We start from the raw sequence: 20976 nt of genomic DNA, 5'->3' as shown, positions 1-20976 counted from the left end.
AACAATGTGCAAGAGGATAACATTTTCTTAAGCAATGTGTAAAAAAAGTGTGCAGGATTCAGCAGGAAAATTTTCAGCAGCTTTGGTGCAGAGTTGAAAAAAATTGTGTGATAAACTATTCCAATCAAAGTTGTGGGGTTTCCTTGTGGCATACTGTCTATTGTGTACTGCAGTTCCTCGTAGTAGTTGAGAACTTTTCTCTGTAATGTGTTATTTATTCGTATACTCATTCACAGCTTTTTTCGTGTTTTAACATAATTTTTCTGATCAACTTTCTGTGCACTATTTAATGACTTGTTCCCTGACAAAGTAGTGTTTGCTTGTGTGGTCCTGCAGTATCTGATAAATAAAATAAAATAATGTAGAATTTTTAGTGTGTACTCTAAAAGTTGGACTGTGTGCCTGAAAAATTATGACGTGCAATAGAAAATGTTGCTAGGATTCTTATGTTTCAATGTACTACTTGTGATTAGAATTGTGATTGTGTAATGATGCTGAGAGTAAACCTCTTTTATTGAAATTACTGAGACATAAAGACAAAACTAATTTTGTTTCTCTCATATTCCTGCAGTCAATGTTGAGGGGGAGAGGAGGCTGTTACAAACATACATTCTATGGTATTGAGAGCCACCAGTGCATGGAAACAACACCAAGTTTAGCTTGTGCTAACAAATGTGTGTTTTGTTGGAGACACCATTCAAATCCAGTGGGCACAGAGTGGAGGTGGAAAATGGATCCACCTGAACTTATATTGGAGACAGCTTTGGAGCAGCATTATAAAATGATAAATCAGTTCAAAGGTAATCATAATTTCATCATAAAAATAGTGAAAGCTGCTACTGCTGCCCGGGGGATCTTGGTGTTGGTGGGAGGAATGCAGATGGCACAGAGTGTGAAACAATAATTAAAGTGTCGCACATTGTGTTGGGTGGCATGTTAGTAGCTGGGTGATCCAGCTGTTTCTTGGCTTCAAAACATGGCGGTGGCCCTTACTGACCCATAGTTTGTTAGTTGTCACACCCTGTAGAATGTGGCACAGTAGTTGCAGCTAAGTTGGTAGATCACACGACTGCTTTCACAATTGTTCTTGGGTATGATGGGGTAGGAGTTGACTGTGAAAGGGCTGGGGTTGGTAGTAGTGGGAGGACCTGTGGTACAGGTCTTGCATCTAGGTATGTTGCAGAGTATGAGCCTTGAGACAAGGGGTTGGAAAGGGGGATGGAGTCAGAACGGACAAAGATATTGCATAGTTTTGGTGGGAAGTAGAATGCTAATGTGGGGTGGTGGAGGATATTTCTAATTTCATAGCATGATGAGAGGCAGTGGAAACTCTAGGAGAAAATATGAGTCAATTGCTCCAGCCCCGTGTTACCGAGTCAAGAGAACAGTGTTCCTTTGTGGCCTTAAATTCTGCCTGACTCCAAAATTCGCTCGAGCTGGACTTGTTACAAGACCTCTGTTGAACCCTGTCTTATTTAGGTTACTCCTTCACCTAACCTTGATCCACATCTACTGCCCCCTAATCACCCCCAGTTAACATTCAGATTTTCTTAACCTCAAAACATGCCTTACCATCATTCCCTAAATCCATCAATATGGAAAATAACTTCGCATCCACTGATCTCAACTGCATTATCTAACCTCCACAAAGGCTTGCCGAAGTGATACCATTCCAGAAATCCAGCTGGATTTGCAGTCGCTCCTCAAATTTATAGTTCCATCCCAGAATTTCTCACCTGAGTCTGTCACCCACCTGACCCCCACCACTCTTTTCACTTATACCCTGTACACGCTTCCAGAAAATCCATAACCCAACCATCTAGGATGCCCCAGTGTGGCTGGTTATTGTGTCCCACAGGGGAAATCTCTGCTCTTGTGGACCAGCACCTTCAATCTATTACAGGTAATATACCCTTCCTAAATAAGACACCAGCCATTTCCTCCACCGACTCTCCACAGCTTTCCTTTAGCACACGGCACCCTGCTCAGTATTGTTAATATCGCGTCTTCTACACTAACAACCCAATGTCCACGATTTCGCACTGTTGGACATTACCTTTCCCAGCATCTGACTGACTGAAAACCTACAACTACCTTCCTGTTCACCGTGGCCTCCCACAATTACTCATCCTTTGAAGACATGACCTACAAACAAAGCTGTGGTACAGCAATGTGCTCCAACATTGCACCATACTATGCAAATCTATTCATTAGATATCTAGAGGAATCCTTCCAAACCACCCAGAAACACAAACCCCTCACTTCGTTCATATTCACTGATGAAATTTTCACCATCTGGACCGAAGTTGAGGACACCCTATCCACATTTCTCCAGAACCTCAACACCTTCTCCCCCACTCATTTCACCTGGAACTCAGCTCCAATAAGCTACCTTCCTCAGTGTCGACCTCCATCTCAAAGATGACTACGTCAGTACCTCCACTCACATCAAACCTGCACACCACCACTTTGTCAGCTACCACCCATTCCACACCAAGATGTCTCTTCAGTACAGCCTAGCCAATTGTGGTCTTCGTATACATAGTACCAAGCAATCCCTCACTAAATTTGCCATGGGTCTCAATGAAGACTTCATAGAGCAATGTTTCTCTTCCCATCTTGTCAACAAACAGCTCTGGCATGCCATGTCTTCCCAGTCACCTACCATCCCTCGGATTCCCATTGCCCGGACCAACAGGAGCACCCACCATCGGGATTGAACACCATCCAGCACTGGAGCAACTAATCAGTCTACACCAGTATTTTGATTGCCTGTAATGAGAAATATCATGCCCAGTATCTTCCCTGCCCCTGTTACAGTGGCATCTTGCCACTCTCCCAACCTACTCCACCCCTGTCCCTACCTCTTACCTCATGGCTCATATCCCTGTAATAGACCTAGGTATAAGACGTTAATATTCTCCTAACACTTCCTCCAGTCTTGTCACATGCAGCTCCTGCCCCATAAAATGCAGGGCCACCTGTGAAAGCGGCCATGTGATCTAACGTAGCTGCAACCACTGTCTCATTCTGTGTGCGCATGACAGCTAGCAAGCTGTCTGTGTGAAGGGCCACTGCCAAACTGTGGTCAAGAGACAGGTTGACCTCCCAGTTGTTGAGTATATTGCCCAACACGATGTGCTTGGCTTAGACTGCTTCATAGCCTGTACCACACGGGTTCTTCCAGTCAACACAAGCTTTTTCTGAGTTGTAAAGTTTGGAACTCACCTTGCAGTATATCCTTCATTCCTGTACAACAAATAACGCCCCCTCCCCTCTTCCACAGCCTCAACCTTTGCTAGTCCGTATCCTTCACTTGTTTATTCCTGTCACTGCTCCCATTCCAGTACTACTCATGCTTTGTAACTCATCAACTCACAATCATAGTTCCTTCCTCTTTTCTCCCCCCCCCCCCTCCCCCCCCCCCCATGCACAGAGGGGGGGGGGGGAGGATTGCTGCTTATCTCGGGTGCAGTTGCATTTTAGTGCTAAGAGACGACAGTGGCCATATGTGTGAGAGTCATGTTTGTATGTTTTTTTTCTGTGCCTGATGAATGAATTAGTCCAATAGCTGACTACCTGGCATTCTTTCTCATTGTGCTTGTCTGCAACTCAGTGCCTCATCTATGTGATGAGTAGCAATCTGTCCTTTCCATGTTGTGGTTATTCTGTCCTGAATTTTCCAGTGTTAGAAAAATGGAGACTGTAATTCATACCCATAGACTAACCAGTATTACTTGAGAAATATATCAAACACAGGGAGAACTTCCTCTTATGAAGTGGAAGTAGACATAAGCCCAAACAAAAGAAAAGATATCCAAACCAGTGCCAGATATAAGTGTTAGTAGAAACACGCCTATGGCCAATTTATCCGTGTGACCCAGGCGGCAATTCCTCTTATGTTCAACAAGACAGGTGTTCACACTTCTCTTTGTGGTACCGATGTAAACCTGTCCACAACTACAAGGAATTTTATATACCCCCCGGTGTAGCGAAAGGGTGTCTTGCATCTTTTGCCGACCTTAGGAATTGCCACCTGGGTCACACGGATAAATCGGTCGTAGCGTAACATGTTTACCAGAAAGGTGATCATGAAATAAAATTCAGCGAGACGAGCGTCATATCAAAAACCTTGCATTATTATGCACGCTTGTATAGAGAGGCTATCAAGAGTGATAAACATCGTAATAATTTTAACAGGAAAGACGAAGGTGTTAATCTGGATAAAATTTGGATGTCAGCGTTGCACCGCAAGAGTGACAATCGATTACTTTCAATCCAGAATGTTGGCGTTACCAGAGACAATCTCATAGCCGACGCCAAGTGATCAACAGTGGCGCCCTCTGTACTGCCTATATAATCAGCGCTTCCTCGAGTTCTCTTCGCAGTTCGCTGCTTTACCTCCTAGGATGTCTCCCGCAGTTGGAGACGAAACGTCAGGAGAGAGTTTTATACTTCTACCACGACCTATCAGCCCGGAAGTTTTAAGTGAAGACAATACCGGCCGTGAAAGCTTACATTGTATGATATTACTGGGTTGTTAGTTTAAATCGATTCACTAAGTCAGTTCGTTCTGTTACCATGCTTGTCAAAATAAAAAGATGAATAAAAGTAGGTTAATTCATACATAGTGTATTTGTTTGCAAGTTTTTCTTCAGTTAGTCTACTGACCAATTTTTCATGAATCTATAATTGAACTATTAATGCATGCAGGTTTTAAAAGCTGTTGAATCTTTTCTCCCCCTTCAGGTGTTCCAGGCGTTATACCTGAAAGGCTGAAAGAAGGGCTGAGGGCAAGACATTGTGCCCTTTCTCTTGTGGGTGAACCTATCATGTATCCAGAGATAAATGAATTCGTAAAACTGTTGCACCAAAAGAGAATATCTTCATTTCTGGTTACTAATGCCCAGTTTCCAGATGCTATAAGGTGAGCCTTGGAAGGATAAGTATGTATATTTACATTTTACCAATGGCTTTTCAGTTTTTGTCGTCTTATAATTATGCTTTTTCAGTGTAATCAAATAAGGACAGGTTGGCAAGTATTATGTCCTAATTTTAAACTTCTTCATTTTCCGAGAAAACTATCCTAAAATTACACCAAATACTTTCAAAAATCCACTACCTTTCCATAGTTTCACATCAACTCCTTCTCACCATTAGAAAATTCTTATACTCTTGTACAAAAATCTCTTAACAGTTTTCAGAGTTGGACAAAGGACCAATTGAAAGTTAATTACTGCCTTTCATAATGAGCTAGCTGTATATGCTATGAATTTGTCTTCTTTATTATACTGTTTCCCTTCATCCTTCACTTAGTCTACTGGTATCAGAGTGGAAGAGTTCTGTCCATCATAACCTTTTTGACCCATTGTCAGCAGCAGTGGGAAGATGTATGGGACAAGCCTTACATCTAAGTCTATTACAGGAGTATGAACCATGATCTAAGGGATTGGGGCAGTTGTTATGTAAGGATGCACGAGTATATTGTGTAGGTTTCATGGATGGCGGAATACCACTGTGTGACTGGGTGAGAAAGATAGTGGGCAGGACATTTCTCATTTCAGGGTACGACAAGAGGTAGTTGAAACCATAGTGGAGAATGTAATTCAGTTGCTCCAGTCCTGGGTAGTACTGAGTTAAGAGTGCAATGCATCTTTGTGGCTGGACGGTGGGGCTTTGGGAGGTAGCAGGAGACTGGAAGACTAGGCACAGACCGTAATTACCCTCCCAACCTTGTATGGAAACAAATCCTTCGTTCCTTATCTTTCCAGTCGCCCACCACCTACCAAAGTAACAAAGCATTCCACTATTAACACGGTACCACCCAGGACTGCAGCAATTGAATTACTTTTTCCGCCAGGCTTTCTACTACCTCTCGTCATACCCTGGAATGAGAAATGTCCTGCCCACTATCCTTCCCATTCCTCCCACAGTGGTATTCCTCTGTCCACCAAAGCTACACAATATACTCGTCCATCATTACACAACCCTTGCTCCCAATCCCTTACCTCATGCCTCGTATGCCTGTAATAGACCTAGATGCAAGAGCTATCCCATACATCCTCCCACCACCACCACCTACTCTTGTCAAGTCACAAACATCACCTATCCCATCAAAGTCAGACCTGCCTGTGGACCAGTCATGTGGTCTACAAGCTAAGCTGCAACCACTGTGCTGCATTCTATGTAGGCATGGCAGCCAACAGTCTGCATGTTTGCGTGAATGGCCACTGACAAACTGCGGCCAAGAAACAAGTGGACCACCTTGTTGCTGAACACACTGCCAAATAAAATATCCTTCATTTAAATAATGGCTGCACAGCGCCTATGCCAATGAATCCTTCCCACCAACACCAGCTTTTCTGAACTGTGCAAGTAGTAACTTTCCCTGCAATACATCCTTCATTCTCGTAATCCTCCCAGCCTCAACCTTCGTTAGTCACTGCCCTCACATATCCAACCCCTTCCCTGTTCCCATTCCAACACTACAAAGCCCTCATTCCACCATTGCACCAAGTCCTTTTACTCCCCCCCCCCCCCCCCCCCTCCACTCCTTACCTCTTCCCCTGCCCTCCGTCTAATCTGCAGCCCTCCGTCTAATCTGCAGCACTTCACTTTCCACTACCCCTACCCTACTATCACACCCCCTCCCAGCCCTAGGTTCCTCCTTACCCCCACCCAGTCCTGGTGTTTTGTTGCTCACAGTGTGGTTTGTTGGCCACGACCATAGTAGCGCTTTTTGTGTGTGTGTGCGTGCGTGTGTGTGTGTGTGTGTGTGTGTGTGTGTGAACTATTTTAAACGAAGGCCTTACTGGCTGAAAGCTTAATTGTGACAGTCTTTTCGTTGTGCCTATCTGTGACTCAGCATCTCTGCCATATGGTGAGTAGCAACTTTCCTTTTCATAATATTATTAATATAGATTGCTACTCACCAAATGGTGGTAATGCTGAATCGCAGACAGGCACAACAAAAAGAGTGATAAATAAGTAAGCATTTGGTCAGAAAGCCTTCTTCTGAATTTCTTCTGAATCACACACACACACACACACACACACCTCTGCCTGAAAACAAGACATTGAGAATATCAATTTGTCAAGTTTTACCATTGACAAACAGATAGGAGTAATGAGAGTTTATGTTAGTTCAAAATCCGAACAGAAACTTATATGTGACAAACATTTTAGGTGCTTTGGATGCAAGACTAAAACACAAAATACAGCACAGAGATAAACGTAAACTATCCCTAGAAGTGTACCAACAAAGTTTCAAGAACTGGCTTTCAATGACGACTCTAGGATCATTCCACAACCCCCTACATATGGCTCACATACTGGTCATGAGGATAAGATTTGAGGCATTCAGTTACTCTTCCTGCACTCGATATGTGAATGGAATGCAAAAAATACCTACTAACTGGTATATAGGGACGTACCCTCTGCCATGCACTTTGCATTGGTTTACATAGTAGAAGTGTGTGTGTGTGTGTGTGTGTGTGTGTGTGTAGATGAAGATGGCTGTTAATATGTTTGAACCAACAATTTGAAATCTGTCCTCTTCTTTTCTAAATGCTGCTTCAAACATGATTACAACCTTATGTTCTCAAATGTGGGCGTACCCCCACATTCCTTTGTTGTAATCATATTTTGAACAATCGTATTAAGCATGATACATGCCCAGTTGCAGTAAAATATTGATGTTGAATCCTGATTTATTTGCCCTATTTAAATTTTATTGCTCATGTGATCTTTTCTTATAAATTTGTATGTGGAAACACTCATGCACACGACTGCCAACTCCAGAATCTCAGGCCGGAATGCCCACCTCGTGTTTCCATTGTTCGATTTCTTTGATCTCAGCATTTCTTCTAAGTAACTATTCCTTTCTCCATTCCCTTTTAGTTTTCTATATTTTTTATTTTATGATCTGTCCACCCCGCTCTTGCCGCTCAGCTACTTACCTACAGTTCAAATCTTGTCTGTTGCAGTCCCCAATGATACTCTTTCCTCCTCATCCTGTCTGGTAAGCCTCCCCCGACCCTGAATTTTGGGTGACTTTTACAAACTGTCCCCATTTCCTAAATATTGCCAGTCCTTTTTCTACATCTCTCTCCCTTCCCCTTTAACCCTTCTGCCTGAAAGAGGAGCCACTGGCTCAAAAAGCATGCAAGTTCGTTTAACTTTTGTACAGAGTGACACAGAAAAATGAGAACATTTCCACAATCCATTAAAACTTACAAGTGATCAAGGAAAGAAATTGCATTCATAGTAATTGAAACATTACAACTTTGCCATTTATGAAACATTTATGGCATGTATCATTTTTTTAAAAATTACGTCCTTTAGATGGTGTCCACCTGTATGAACAGTCGTGAAATCTGCTGTTGAGTTTCCTCATTGACTGCTGCGACATTTCAGCTGGGATACTGTGAATTGCATCCTGAATTCTCTGTTTTAACTCATCCAGGGTTCTTGGTCGAGTCATGTAGACTTTGCTCTTGAGGTAACCCCATAAGAAAAAATCACAAATGGATAAATCTGGCGATCTAGGGAGCCAGGGAATGTTATTGAACCGTGAGATCACACGGTTGCCAAACAATTTTCGTACATATGCCATTGATTGCCGTGCAGTGTGTGATGTCACTCCATCCTGTTGAAACCAGGCATCTTGAACGTTTCGAAAGTTGTTCAATGCAGGTGTAATGAAAGTTCGTAACATCTCCAACGATCAGCATTGACAGTTGTGTTTACCTGTTCATTTGTGAAAAAAATCCTGTCCGATAATCCCATGTAATGAAACACCACACCGTACTATCACTTTACTAGCATGTAAAGGGTGCTCATGAATGTCATTAGGATTTGTGTTTGCTCAGTAACGGTAATTCTGTTTGTTCACATAACCTGTGAAATGAAAATGTGACTCATCTGACATCCACAACTCATTTAGAAATTCATCGTCATTGTTTATTTTTGTTATCATTTGTTGACAGAATCCTAATCGTAACCAGTAATCGTTGTCTTTCAATTGTTGCAGCATCTGTAGTTTGTACAAATGAAATTTGAAATCAAGATGAAGAATTACCCGTGGACATTCCAACCACTGCTGCTTGCTTAAGAATTGAACACTGTGGGTTGTGTAAGACAGACTCACATAAAGCATCAATGTTCGCTGGAGAACACACACTTCTTTGTCGTCCTTTTGGTTTCTTCTTGAGGGCAGATCCTGTCTCCTCAAAGTTATTAATCTAACATTTTATTGCGTGCTTTGATGGAATGGCATTGTGACGTCCTAAATTATAAAAACGCTGAAACTCCCTCTGTGCTGCTACCATACTATCATTGTTTTTATAAATCATTTTTATGGCTAATGCACGCTGATGTCGGTTCCACTGACCCATGATTACTGAAATGGCAGACTGTTTGCTTGCTAACTGTCATGAACTTGCGGTGTTGCCTCCTGCTCATAGCTGCCATTACTCATTTCAAACATTCCCATTATTCTGTGTTACCCTGTATGTGTGTGTTCTTCTGCTGCTACTTGCTGAGTAGGTATGTATGAAAATGTCTGCTTGTGTATGTGTGGATGGATATGTGTGTGTGTGTGTGTGTGCGCACGAGTGTATACCTGTCTTTTTTTTTTCCCCCTAAGGTAAGTCTTTCCGCTCTTTTCGTCTTTCCCCCTCCTTCCCTCTTTCCTGACGAAGCAACCATTGGTTGCGAAAGCTTGAATTTTGTGTGTTTGTTTGTGTGTCTATCGACATGCCAGCGCTGTCGTTTGGTAAGTCACATCATCTTTGTTTTTAGATATACTTATGTATCCAGTTATATTTTCAAAAATTGGAAATTGGTTATTTTTGTTGATATATTTATCTTCAATAGTAGTAATTTGATGTTTGCATTTTAAGACACTTTGTTACTCTGCTAGGGTATTGTGGAAATCAAATAGACCCAAAAACTGTATTGGTTAGTGATTATCAGAGGTGTCTGGCATTGGAAGAAAATCCACCGTTACCCCACTAGTAGGGGAAATAATAAAAAACTGTTCAAAAAGATAATTATAATAACTTGTAATGAACTATGTAGTATCATTATTGCACTCAGTTAACTTGTTACAGGATCCCACTATTTATATTTACTACTGCTGACAGCATCACAGTTTTCATGTATAGAGGATTACTTCTGAGTAATACATATCCTGTTATCCAAAATATGTTCACCATTACTGACTCATCTAATAATGAAATTGTGTGCTGGACTGGGATTAGATATCAGCCACTTGCCTTTCCACAGTCATTCTCATTATACCAGAAGAGAAGTTAGTTGCTCAGCATCATAACTAAGAGTTTCTAGAGTTGGAAATTGTATACCTCCACCTTGGCATCCTGAAACTGCCAGACATATTTCAATGACTCAGTTAGTGATCTATTACTCTGTCACTGGGTTTGTGCTTCTCATACTAATAGCATTTCGTTACCAGTTTTTAATAACCTGCTGTGCTATAGAGTACTCATTGAGATTTAATTTACTCCCTTGTTTGTCTTTTAGAACATTCGGTATATTTTTTAATGTTTCTTAAATTGCATTTGCAGGAATATGGGCCCAGTGACACAGTTGTATGTGAGTGTGGATGCAGCTTCAAAAGAAAGTTTGAAGAAGATTGACAGGCCTCTGTTTAGAGATTTCTGGGAGCGATTTGTGGATAGTCTTCGTGCACTTGAAGAGAAAGGACAGCGCACAGTGTATCGTCTAACTCTTGTCAAAGCCTGGAACACTGCTGAAATTGATGGTTATGCTCAACTTGTTGAATTGGGAAAACCAGATTTCATTGAAGTGAAGGTGAGAAATTTATCATGTAGAGTATTGTTCAATGTGTGTATTATATTGTTGTAACAAGTCTTGCACGTTGCTTTATAGATACTTTCTTGTTATCGAATAGATTTTTTAGTGGCATGAGCTCTGAGACACTGTAAAGGTTATATTCCATGTGTAACTTATTCCTTGCGTGCTGACTGTGTTTCTTGAGTGTCATGTGGTCACAGACTTTTCACAAAGGGAAGCCCTCAGTCATGACCGACTAATTTGCCTCATATGTATTCACCCAAATGGAAGTTAACCTCGAATGCAAGCTCCATCCCAGAAATGAGACGTGGGGGAGAAATATTTTTTATCCTCGTTTCAAACTGTACTTGCAAATCAAATAAAGTACAGCTCATCATAAGATGCATAAAGCATAAAACGACCCTACCTCTCAGGGACTTGCAAGAGGTAGTACTTATTTGTAGTAATTCTTATGGAATTGAATTTATCCTGTCGGGTGCTTAAAATTACTGTTACATTGCAAGCACCAACAGCAGTGAGATTAAGGGCATATATTGAAATGTTGCGAGCGGAACTCGGGAGCTGGGATGAATGTAAAGTGAAGTACTTTCTCTTTCAATGAAATGTAGCGTTTTTATCCAAGGAAGATACATTTTGGCTTGACAGAGTATTGGAGTTGATTTGAAGGACATAAATTGGGTGAAGAGTAATCCATGTATTAGAGACACTGATTTCTATTGTCTGGTTTAGTAGACAGAGTTCTTTATTAGATTACTTTTTTAACGTTCTAAACAATATTATTTGTCTGCACAGAACCATTTCCAGCGCAACTGATCCAGACAAAATGCAAACTGTTAAGTATTGTCACCAGTGTGGAAAATTTTTCACATGTAGTGTCTCCTATGTCTGTCATTGTCGTTCAACAAACAGTTAGGAACTACATGCAGGTGGGCTGAGAGTGGTGAATTCACAGGCAAGTCTCGGTGCACCGCATACCTGTAAACAATTGGGATTTATTATTAAGTCAAGAGTGTTGGCACCATTGAGATGTGGCTTAATGTACATTGACGTGTGTTGGCAGTTTCTGAACATAGCTGGAGCTGATGAAATGTAAAACTTTAGTTACCATGCTTATCAACTAATATAACTTTGCTAATAATGTTCGTTGTGATTGTGTACATCTAAATGGATTTACATTGATGGCTATAAATATTTGGGGAAAAAAAAGAACTAAATTCAAAGACGAGCGGTATTAAATTTGAAATCTCCCATTAACATTCAGTACTGTATTTTATGGACTATGACATACTTTTTTCTTTGAAAAATTGCCTCCAAAATTCAGCTTAAAATTCCCACCAGTCTTAAAAATGACCATACACTTGAAGCCACGGCAAACCTATCTCTATCTAGCAACATGGGATTCAACTTGGAGCAGCAGTGCACTGATGTGCCGAACATGAGTTACAGGGATTCATGAGATACTAACACTGTCTCCCTCCTACCCCACCCCCTGTGCAGGCCCAGAGGTTAGAATAGGCGTGAGGTATTCCTGCCTGTCGTAAGAGGTGACTATAAGGAGTCCCACACCTTTTGGCCTTTATGCGATGGTCCCCTGTAGGGTTTGACAGCCATTTCTCAAAATTTTCCCGAAGAGCGAGCTAATTGGGGTCCATCGTGTCCATCATGCATTGAGATCTTTAGCCCACTTTTGTGTCGCGACATTGCAGTCTCGCTCATCCTCCATTGCTTGAGCGAGGACACCTTCCTGGATGCATTGTCCTCCACCCACTATGCAGTGTTGTTTTCTGCACTGACGATAACCATGGAATTCTTTGCACTTCCCTCCCTACCTCAGGAGCACTGTCCCCTCAACCACTGGGGACACCGGTCCCCACTTCTCAGCTGGAGAACTGTAAGTCTTCATTGGCTCCTCTTGCTAGGAAGGGGTCCCTTGGGTCACTCGCTTCCCAGGCTTATGCTAGTGGGAAAGATGACACTTGCCACTGGCTGAAGTGCCTTAAAGCAGCTGGTTGTAGGGCTTCACGATCATCCTCAGTCCTGCAGACTGAATCAGTAAGCCCTCCCGGCCAGAGAAACCCAAGGATCAACAACGAGAGAAATTCAGAAAGAAGACCCCCAAGACCAAGGGAATTGTGGTGGCACCCACACCACCACTGCCTACAAGCTCTGTGTCTGAGGATGAGGTGATGATTCTGGTGTTCGCTGAGGACCTAGGTCTCGTCAGACCCTCAGACACAATGCATCAAGCATGTTCAGGAAATAAGTCAGTGGCAGCAGGTGACGCTGAGGTGTGGATTGTCTCATTGTGTTTCCTGCCTTCCCAGTCTCAAGATCACGTCAGCCTCCAGTGGAATTACTGCGGATTTTTCCACCACATGGCTGAGCGAGCTACAGCAATTGTTAAGCTTCACACCTGCTTTCTGCCTTGCCCTCCAGGAAACCTGGTTCCCAGCACTGTGGACCCGTGCCCTTTGCGGCTACAGGGGATATTACAAGAAGTCTGCAATGTTATGTTCCTCCAGACGATGCAGTCCTCTGAATGTATGGCTACACTGATTGATCAACTCCCTAAACCTTTTCTACTTTTGGGAGATTTTGACATCCATAACCCCTGTGGGGTAGCACCATGCTTACTGGCCATGGCACAGATGTCAAAAATATACTGTCCCAACTTGACCTCTGCCTCTTAAATAGTGGGACTGCCACGCATTTCAGTGTGGCTCAAGGTACTTACTCGGCCATTGATTTATCAATTTGCAGCCCAGGACTTCTCCTATCTATCAACTGGAGAGCACATGACGACCTGTGTTGTAGTGACCACTTCCCCATCTTCCTGTCACTCCCCCGGCGTCATGCCAATGGACGCCTACCCAGATGGGCTGTAATCAAGGCAGACTGGGTAGCCTTCACCTCTCCTGTCACCGATGAATCTCCCCCACATGGTGCCATCAGTGTGATTGAGCAGTTCACTACAGCAATAATGTCTGCGGCAGAAAACGCGAACCCTCGTTCTTTAAGGTATTCCCGGCGAAAGACGGTTCCTTGGTGGTTGCTGGAAGTCGCTGAGGCAATTAGAGCATTGGCGAGCTGTACAGCGACATAAGCAGCACTCTTTCCTAGAGCACCTAACAGCCTTTAAGTGCCCATGTTCGCCTGCCTATATAACGTGGGAAACAGGAGTGTGAGAGAGGTGTGTGTCGACCATTGGATGCCATGTGTCACCTTCCCAAGTCTGGACGACAATCAGACGTCTTTTTGGGTACCAGACCCCAAGGGTGTCACTGGCATTAACATCAACTGCATGCTCTCTAACGACGCAAACACAATTGCTGAGCACTTTGCTCGAGCCTCTGCATCGGAGAACTAACATAACAGCAAACTGCTTCCGATGAATGTGACGTCACAATTGTTTACATTAGCTTCAGTAGAGAAGATGAACAGTATATTCTCCCACTTCTGGCTACTTGGATGTGTGGCTGTAGCAAGCAGCCAGAAGCTACCTGGAATTTTTTTCTGGCATGCAGTGTTTTCATTTAGTTATTTTGCTGTTTCCTCTTTGTTTACAGATCTCACGTCAAATGAAAACAAAACAAATTTCTGTAGCCGGGAGCCATCTATTCATAGATTTCATAGATAAAATAGATTCACGTAATTATGGAAGACCATAATACTTTTTTCGTTTTAGTTTTTTGGTTTTATTTTATTTCCAGGTTTTTAACAGTCAAGCATTAATCGCCTTGCAGAACGGTGAAGTGGTTTAACAGCGCAATTTGGAGAATGCTCAGGAAGCAAAGGCAATTGCATTTGCGGTACAAGAAAAATTGGGAGAATGACGACAGGCAAAAGTTATTAGAGATTCGTGCTGCTGTCAAAAGAGCGATGCACAAAGCATTCAATTATTACCGCCGTCATACCTTAGCAAAAGATCTTGCTGAAAAACCCAAGGAAATTCTGGTCTTGCATAAAATCAGTAAGCGGTTCGAAGGCTTCCATCCAGTCACTCACTGATCAGTCTGGCCTGGCAATGGAAGACAGCAAAACGAAAGTTGAAATTTTAAATTTAGCATTTGAGAAATCTTTCATGCAGGAGGATCGTACAAACATACCGCCATTTGAGTCTAGTACAGATTCCTGTATGGAGGGGTACAGATTCCTGTATGGTGGGCATAGTGATAGACATCCCTGGGGTTGTGAAGCAGCTGAATGGGTTGAAAATAAATAAATCACCAGGTCCCGATGGGATTCCAATTCGGTTTTACAGAGAGTACTCTGCTGCATTGGCTCCGTACTTAGCTTGCATTTATCGCTTGCCCAACGTAAAGTCCCGACTGACTGGAAAAAAGCGCTGGTGACGCCTGTATATAAGAAGGGCAGAAGGACGGGTCCTCAAAATTACAGACCAATATCCTTAACATCGGTTTGTTGCAGGATTCTCGAACATATTCTCAGTTTGAATATAATGAATTTCCTTGAGACAGAGAAGTTGCTGTCCATGCATCAGCACGGCTTTAGAAAGCATCACTCCTGTGAAACGCAACTCGCCATTTTTTCACATGATATCTTGCGAACCATGTATGAAGGGTATCAGATGGATGCCATATTCCTTGACTTCCAGAAAGCGTTTGACTCGGTGCCCCACTGCAGACTCCTAACTAAGGTACGAGGATATGGGATTGGTTCCCAAGTATGTGAGTGGCTCGAAGACTTCTTAAGTAATAGAAACTAGTACACTGTCCTCGATGGTGAGTGTTCATCGGAGGTGAGGGTATCATCTGGAGTGCCCCAGGGAAGTGTGGTAGGTCCACTGTTGTTTTCCATCTACATAAATGATCTTTTGGATAGGGTGGATAGCAATGTGCAGCTGTTTGCTGATGATGCTGTGGTGTACAGGAAGGTGTCGTCGTTGAGTGACTGTAGGAGGATACAAGATGACTTGGACAGGATTTGTGATTGGTGTAAAGAATGGCAGCTAACTCTAAATATAGATAAATGTAAATTAATGCAGATGAATAGGAAAAAGAATCTTGTAATGATTGAATGCTCCATTAGTACTGTAGCGCTTGACACAGCCACGTCGATTAAATATTTGGGCGTAACATTGCAGAGCAATATGAAGTGGGACAAGCATGTAATGGCAGTTGTGGGGAAGGCGGATAGTCGTCTTCGGTTCGTTGGTAGAATTTTGGGAAGATGTGGTTCATCTGTAAAGAAGACCACTTATAAAACGCTAATACGACCTATTCTTGAGTACTGCTCGAGCGTTTGGGATCCCTATCAGGTCGATTGAGGGAGGACATAGAAGCAATTCAGAGGCAGGCTGCTAGATTTGTTACTGGTAGGTTTGATCATCACACGAGTGTTACAGAAATACTTCAGGAACTCGGGTAGGACTCTCTGTTGGAAAGGATGCGTTCTTTTTGTGAATCGCTACTGAGGAAATTTAGAGAACCAGCATTTGAGACTGACTGCAGTACAATTTTAATGCCACCAACTTACATTTTGCAGAAAGATGACAAAAATAGGATAAGAGAGATTAGGGCTCGTACAGAGGCATATAGGCAGTCATTTTTCCCTCGTTCAGTTTGGGAGTGGGACAGGGAGAGAAGATGCTAGTTCTGGTATGAGATACCCTCTGCCACGCACCGTATGGTGGATTGCGGAGGATGATGTCTGTAGATGTAGATGTAGATGTAGATGAAGTTATTTTTGTCGGTTTATCAAGAAATTTGATTGTTATTAATCTTTTCCGCTGAGGCAATCGATTTATTTGAAACAAAGTGTTTCATTCCACACTATTGGCCAGTTTCAACTGTTTGCTGGATTTCAAGTACACGTTTTCATCTTGTGGCACATATGGCGTTATCGATGAAATGAAATGAGCATATGGCGTCGTTGGCCGGGAGGCCCCTATTCGGGGAAGTTTGGCCGCCATTTGCAATTCTTTATTCCATTCAATGCTACAATAATAAAGAACCAAAAACTAATGCAGTATTGAAAATTTACACCCCAAAAACCACACTGAAAAGCTTAACATCAGGTTGGGGCCTGCTTCATTGTGAATCTGGTCATACAAATGTACACTCTACACGGAATTCGGTATTTTAGTATGGTTTACGAAATTCCAATGCTATTGAATTATCATCTGATGTCCTGTTTCTTTATTACGTTATGTACGTTCCCGTAATGCTTTGAACGTATGAACATAGAGGCTGCCTATAGCAGTAAAAACTGTTTTTCTGGCAGTCAATGGCAACTGATGAAATGAACCTGTTTCTAATAGCTCACGGGAAAATATTGCGAATGATGGTTTGAAAAGCGTCACTGTCACTGTAAATAACCTTTTACACATGATGAATTATGTTGTGTATTAGAATGTGCAATGAATTTCTTAAATCGTAGACCATTTGACTCTCGTTTAAAACTTAAAATTTTGCTGGCGGATTTGTGTGATGTATCTTGAAGTGTAACACACACACACACACACACACACACACACACACACACACACACACCAATTTATATGCGAAACCTTAGCTTTTCGAGTGGCTAATTGATCTTCGCGACCAGTCTTATACGTGAAAGCGTAGCTTCTCTTGCAGCCACAATTGTATATTAATTTAAACCATTAACTTTTCCTACTCGTCTGTTAGCGCTATTTAATAGTGATGTTGGTGTTGACCGACAACATCACATGTCCCATGCTCAGAGTGCCTGCTTTCATTGGCTGGTGAGATCACTTGGCATGAGCTATGATTGACTTACAAAAGTGCATCACAATCTTGGTTTCAGTGCTTCGAAAACTAACTTGCCAAGTTTGGTGGAATTCGAATTTATACTTTTGTAATATGAAAATATGCAGCGTACTTGTGGCTGCATATAATTTCATTTCTGCGCTTGCAGTCGTTTACTAATGTGCTGGGAATTTCAAGCTGATGAATGTAATCTTGACCCTTCAAAGGATTGATAAGTTTTACAGGTCCGAGGGAAAGTATCCTGTCATTTAACACAGAAAAAGTGCATTTGTGTCCGGGAGAAAGTGTATTTTTAACTGGGAAACCTGAGAAAAATCCAGGAGTTTTTTCCGTGTCTGTGCAAACACCCTGATTCACGTACACCTACACGGTGTACACCTCGACTGAAGTTTCGTCTGGACCTTTTGCATGGACCTAAGGACTCTGTTAACCCTGCCATTCTCCACTGTCACTTCCTCTCTATTCCTGATGTGTTCCTGGGCTCTAAAGTTGTTTACACCAATGGCTCGATGGCTGATGGTAATGTTGGCTTCGCCTATGTCCACAGAGGCCATATTGAACAATATTCCTTGCCCGCTGGTTGCAGTGTATTCACTGCAGAGCTTTTGGCCATATCTCGTGCACTTCAGTACATCCTTTCCTGTTCTGGTCAGTCATTCCTTCTATTCTGACTACCTGAGCAGCTTACAAGCTACTGACCAGTGCTAGTCCTTTGGTAACGAACATCCAGCAGTACCTCTCTGCCCTGGAAGTCATGGAGTGGTATTTGTGTGGACCCTAGAACATATCGGAATCCCAGGCAACGTAATTACTGACAGGCTGACCAAACAGTCTACACGGAAACCACTCTTGAAGATGGGCCTCTTTGAAACTGACCTGCATTCTGTCTTAGGCTGCAAGGTTTTTGGGCTTTGGGAGACGGAGTGGTATAACAGTATGCACAACAAACTGTGTGTCGTTAAGGAGACTGTGAATGTGTGGAAGTCATTCCTGCGGGCTTCTTGCAGGGAATCAGTTGTCTTTTGTCAGCTCTGCATTGGCCATATGTGGCTCACACATGGTTACCTCCTCCGTTGCGAGGACCCACCTCAGTGTCGCTGTGGCTCCCAAATGACAGTTGCCCACCTCTTGCTGGGCTGCCCACTTTTAGCCGCTCTGCGGCGGACTTTTAACTTTCCCAGCACCCTGCCTTCAGTGTTGGGTGACAATGCCTCAACAGCAGCTTTAGTTTTTACGTTTTATTGGTGAGAGATGGTTTTATCATTTGATTTGAGTTTTAGCGTATGTCCTTTGTCCCTCTGTGTCTTTCACCACAGTGCTTTTTAGAGTGGAGGTTTTAATGTGTTGCCGAGTGGCTGGCTTGTCCTCTTTTATTCTTATGGTCAGCCAGCCATGGTAATCTGCTTTTTTGTTTTTAATCTCTCCTCCCTGTTTCTTGCATGTGTCTGTGGTTTTCTTGTCCTGCTTTGTCCATTGTAGTGTTTGTTGTCCTTCTGTCATTCTTCTTGTTCTTCCTTTCTCCTGTTATTGTCCTGCACGTCTTCTTTGTTTTCTTCTGTCCCTTGGGTAATTGTTCTGCTGGGAACGGGGGACCAATGACCTCGCAATCTTGTCCCTTTCTCCTCCTCCTCCTCCTCCTCCTCCTCATCCTCCTTCTCTTCCTCTCTCCTCTCTCCCCCCTCCCCGCACTTTTAAACCAACTAACCAACTATCCTCCTACCCCACCATCACAAACTTTGAAGACTGTCTAGCCTATGATGCATCATTGCATTAAAGTGAAAGCAATTTCAGTTATCGGTAACATAACAATATTTTTGGTAGTAGCTAGTTTCATAAAGGGAAAAATAAATGGTATTTGTATGATGTACCTAAAGGTCACAGCGTGCAATTGACTAAATTTTGACGGGATCAATACATAATTGAAAATAGAGCGTATATATCATCACATGACAAGTCTACAATAATATTTTCTTGAAATTGAGCACAGAAACTTTTACGACTGCTACTTATGTACACACAAAGTAAACGCTGTCTGGCAAAAGCGCTACTGGTGTGGAGATGAGTGTGTGGCTGAGGGACAGAGAATCTGTGCCAGGTTCCCAAATGCTTTCTGCAAGCCTTTTTTATGTGTAGTTCATATTGAAATAGCTAGGAGTAAAAGGATTGGGAAGGTAAATAAATCAAGAAGGAATAGTAAGGAGATACGTAAATAAATTTCTCAAACAACTTCGATTAATAAAGAATTAAAATTTTAATGTGAGCCACTTTGCAAGGTCACATTCACGCACTCTGTTACATATCCCCCCCACTGTCATTTGAACAAAGAAATGGATGGTACTTGTCATACAAAAATTGAAAGCAAATATACTCGCAGCACGAAGAACATATAATGAATTCAGTCTTCACACAAGTAAATAGTTTCTTCCAAAGATTTGTGGAAAACAGACTTGATTTACATTTTAAAATATTTCTTTTTTTTGGGAATTTTGATGAGTGCCTTGCATATAACAACATCACCTGAAAAATTAGTGCTGAATGCTGATTATGAATTATGCTGTGAATCATTTTTGTGTCTATCTGGTTGTGCAAGTTTAATGCGGGGATGGGGACTGCAGAAAGCATTTGGCAGTCGAACACAGCCAGATGCCTTGGTCACTATGCCAGTGGTGCTTTCTTTGAACAGTGTTTACATTATGGGTACATAAGTGGCAATCATAAAAGCTCCTTTCTAGGAAAATATGCATTTGCGTACCCAATATATGACAAAAAATGCTCAATTTTAATTTATTTGTCAATCCTCCATTTTGAGTTGATTGTACATCATGAATTTGAAGGGTGGGTTTCTCAAAAGTGGGAAGGTGCTGAATGAAAATATCTTTCTTTCATTTTAGGTTGTACTCAAGGGACCTACCAACTTTCCCCTTGTTAGACCTGTATTTGTTAGAAGAAGAAAAAAAAGGGGGGGGGGGGGGGGCGAGTATGTTACAGCTATTGGCCCTTCTTCACCTTCCTATTACCAGTCCAACCACAAAGTTCACTGCAGGTGAGGATGAGTGAATTGTCACCACTGCAGTATAACTATAGTGTAGACTGGAAGAGAGTAGTTCAGACAAATGGTGGATACATATAATAGTTCAGAACTAGACTTTTCCGTGCCATGATGCATCTTGTAGCACAATGTCTTATTTTGTTTACAGTTCTAGTACCTAGTACTGTCTCTGGTCAAGTTTATTGTGATCGATTTCCACTACGCTACATATTAAAAGTATCTGTTAGTTTTTATATCTTCCATGTCAGATACTTGCTACAGTAATGTGGTTAATTGACGAAATAGTCCATTATCATTGATACCTCCAGTATTTCCAGGCATCTAAAAAAAAAATAAGAG

The 20976-nt window shown here is 42.2% G+C and overlaps 1 protein-coding gene across 1 annotated transcript in view; it reads left to right on the top strand.

Annotated features, from left to right (window-relative positions):
• The window catches only part of LOC126350217 (S-adenosyl-L-methionine-dependent tRNA 4-demethylwyosine synthase TYW1-like), a 102565-nt gene that overhangs the window by 60850 nt on the left and 20739 nt on the right, over window positions 1–20976 (top strand). The window contains exons 7-9 of the mRNA XM_050002498.1: window positions 572–800; window positions 4750–4927; window positions 10587–10833. Coding sequence (XP_049858455.1) covers window positions 572–800; window positions 4750–4927; window positions 10587–10833 — 654 coding nt within the window. The remainder of the gene's footprint in view (window positions 1–571; window positions 801–4749; window positions 4928–10586; window positions 10834–20976) is intronic.

The sequence above is a fragment of the Schistocerca gregaria genome, chromosome 1, assembly GCF_023897955.1.
Source record: "Schistocerca gregaria isolate iqSchGreg1 chromosome 1, iqSchGreg1.2, whole genome shotgun sequence".
Lineage (NCBI taxonomy): Eukaryota > Metazoa > Arthropoda > Insecta > Orthoptera > Acrididae > Schistocerca > Schistocerca gregaria.
The sequence above is the reverse complement of the archived record's forward strand: the minus strand, read 5'-3'. Positions and strand labels throughout refer to the sequence as shown.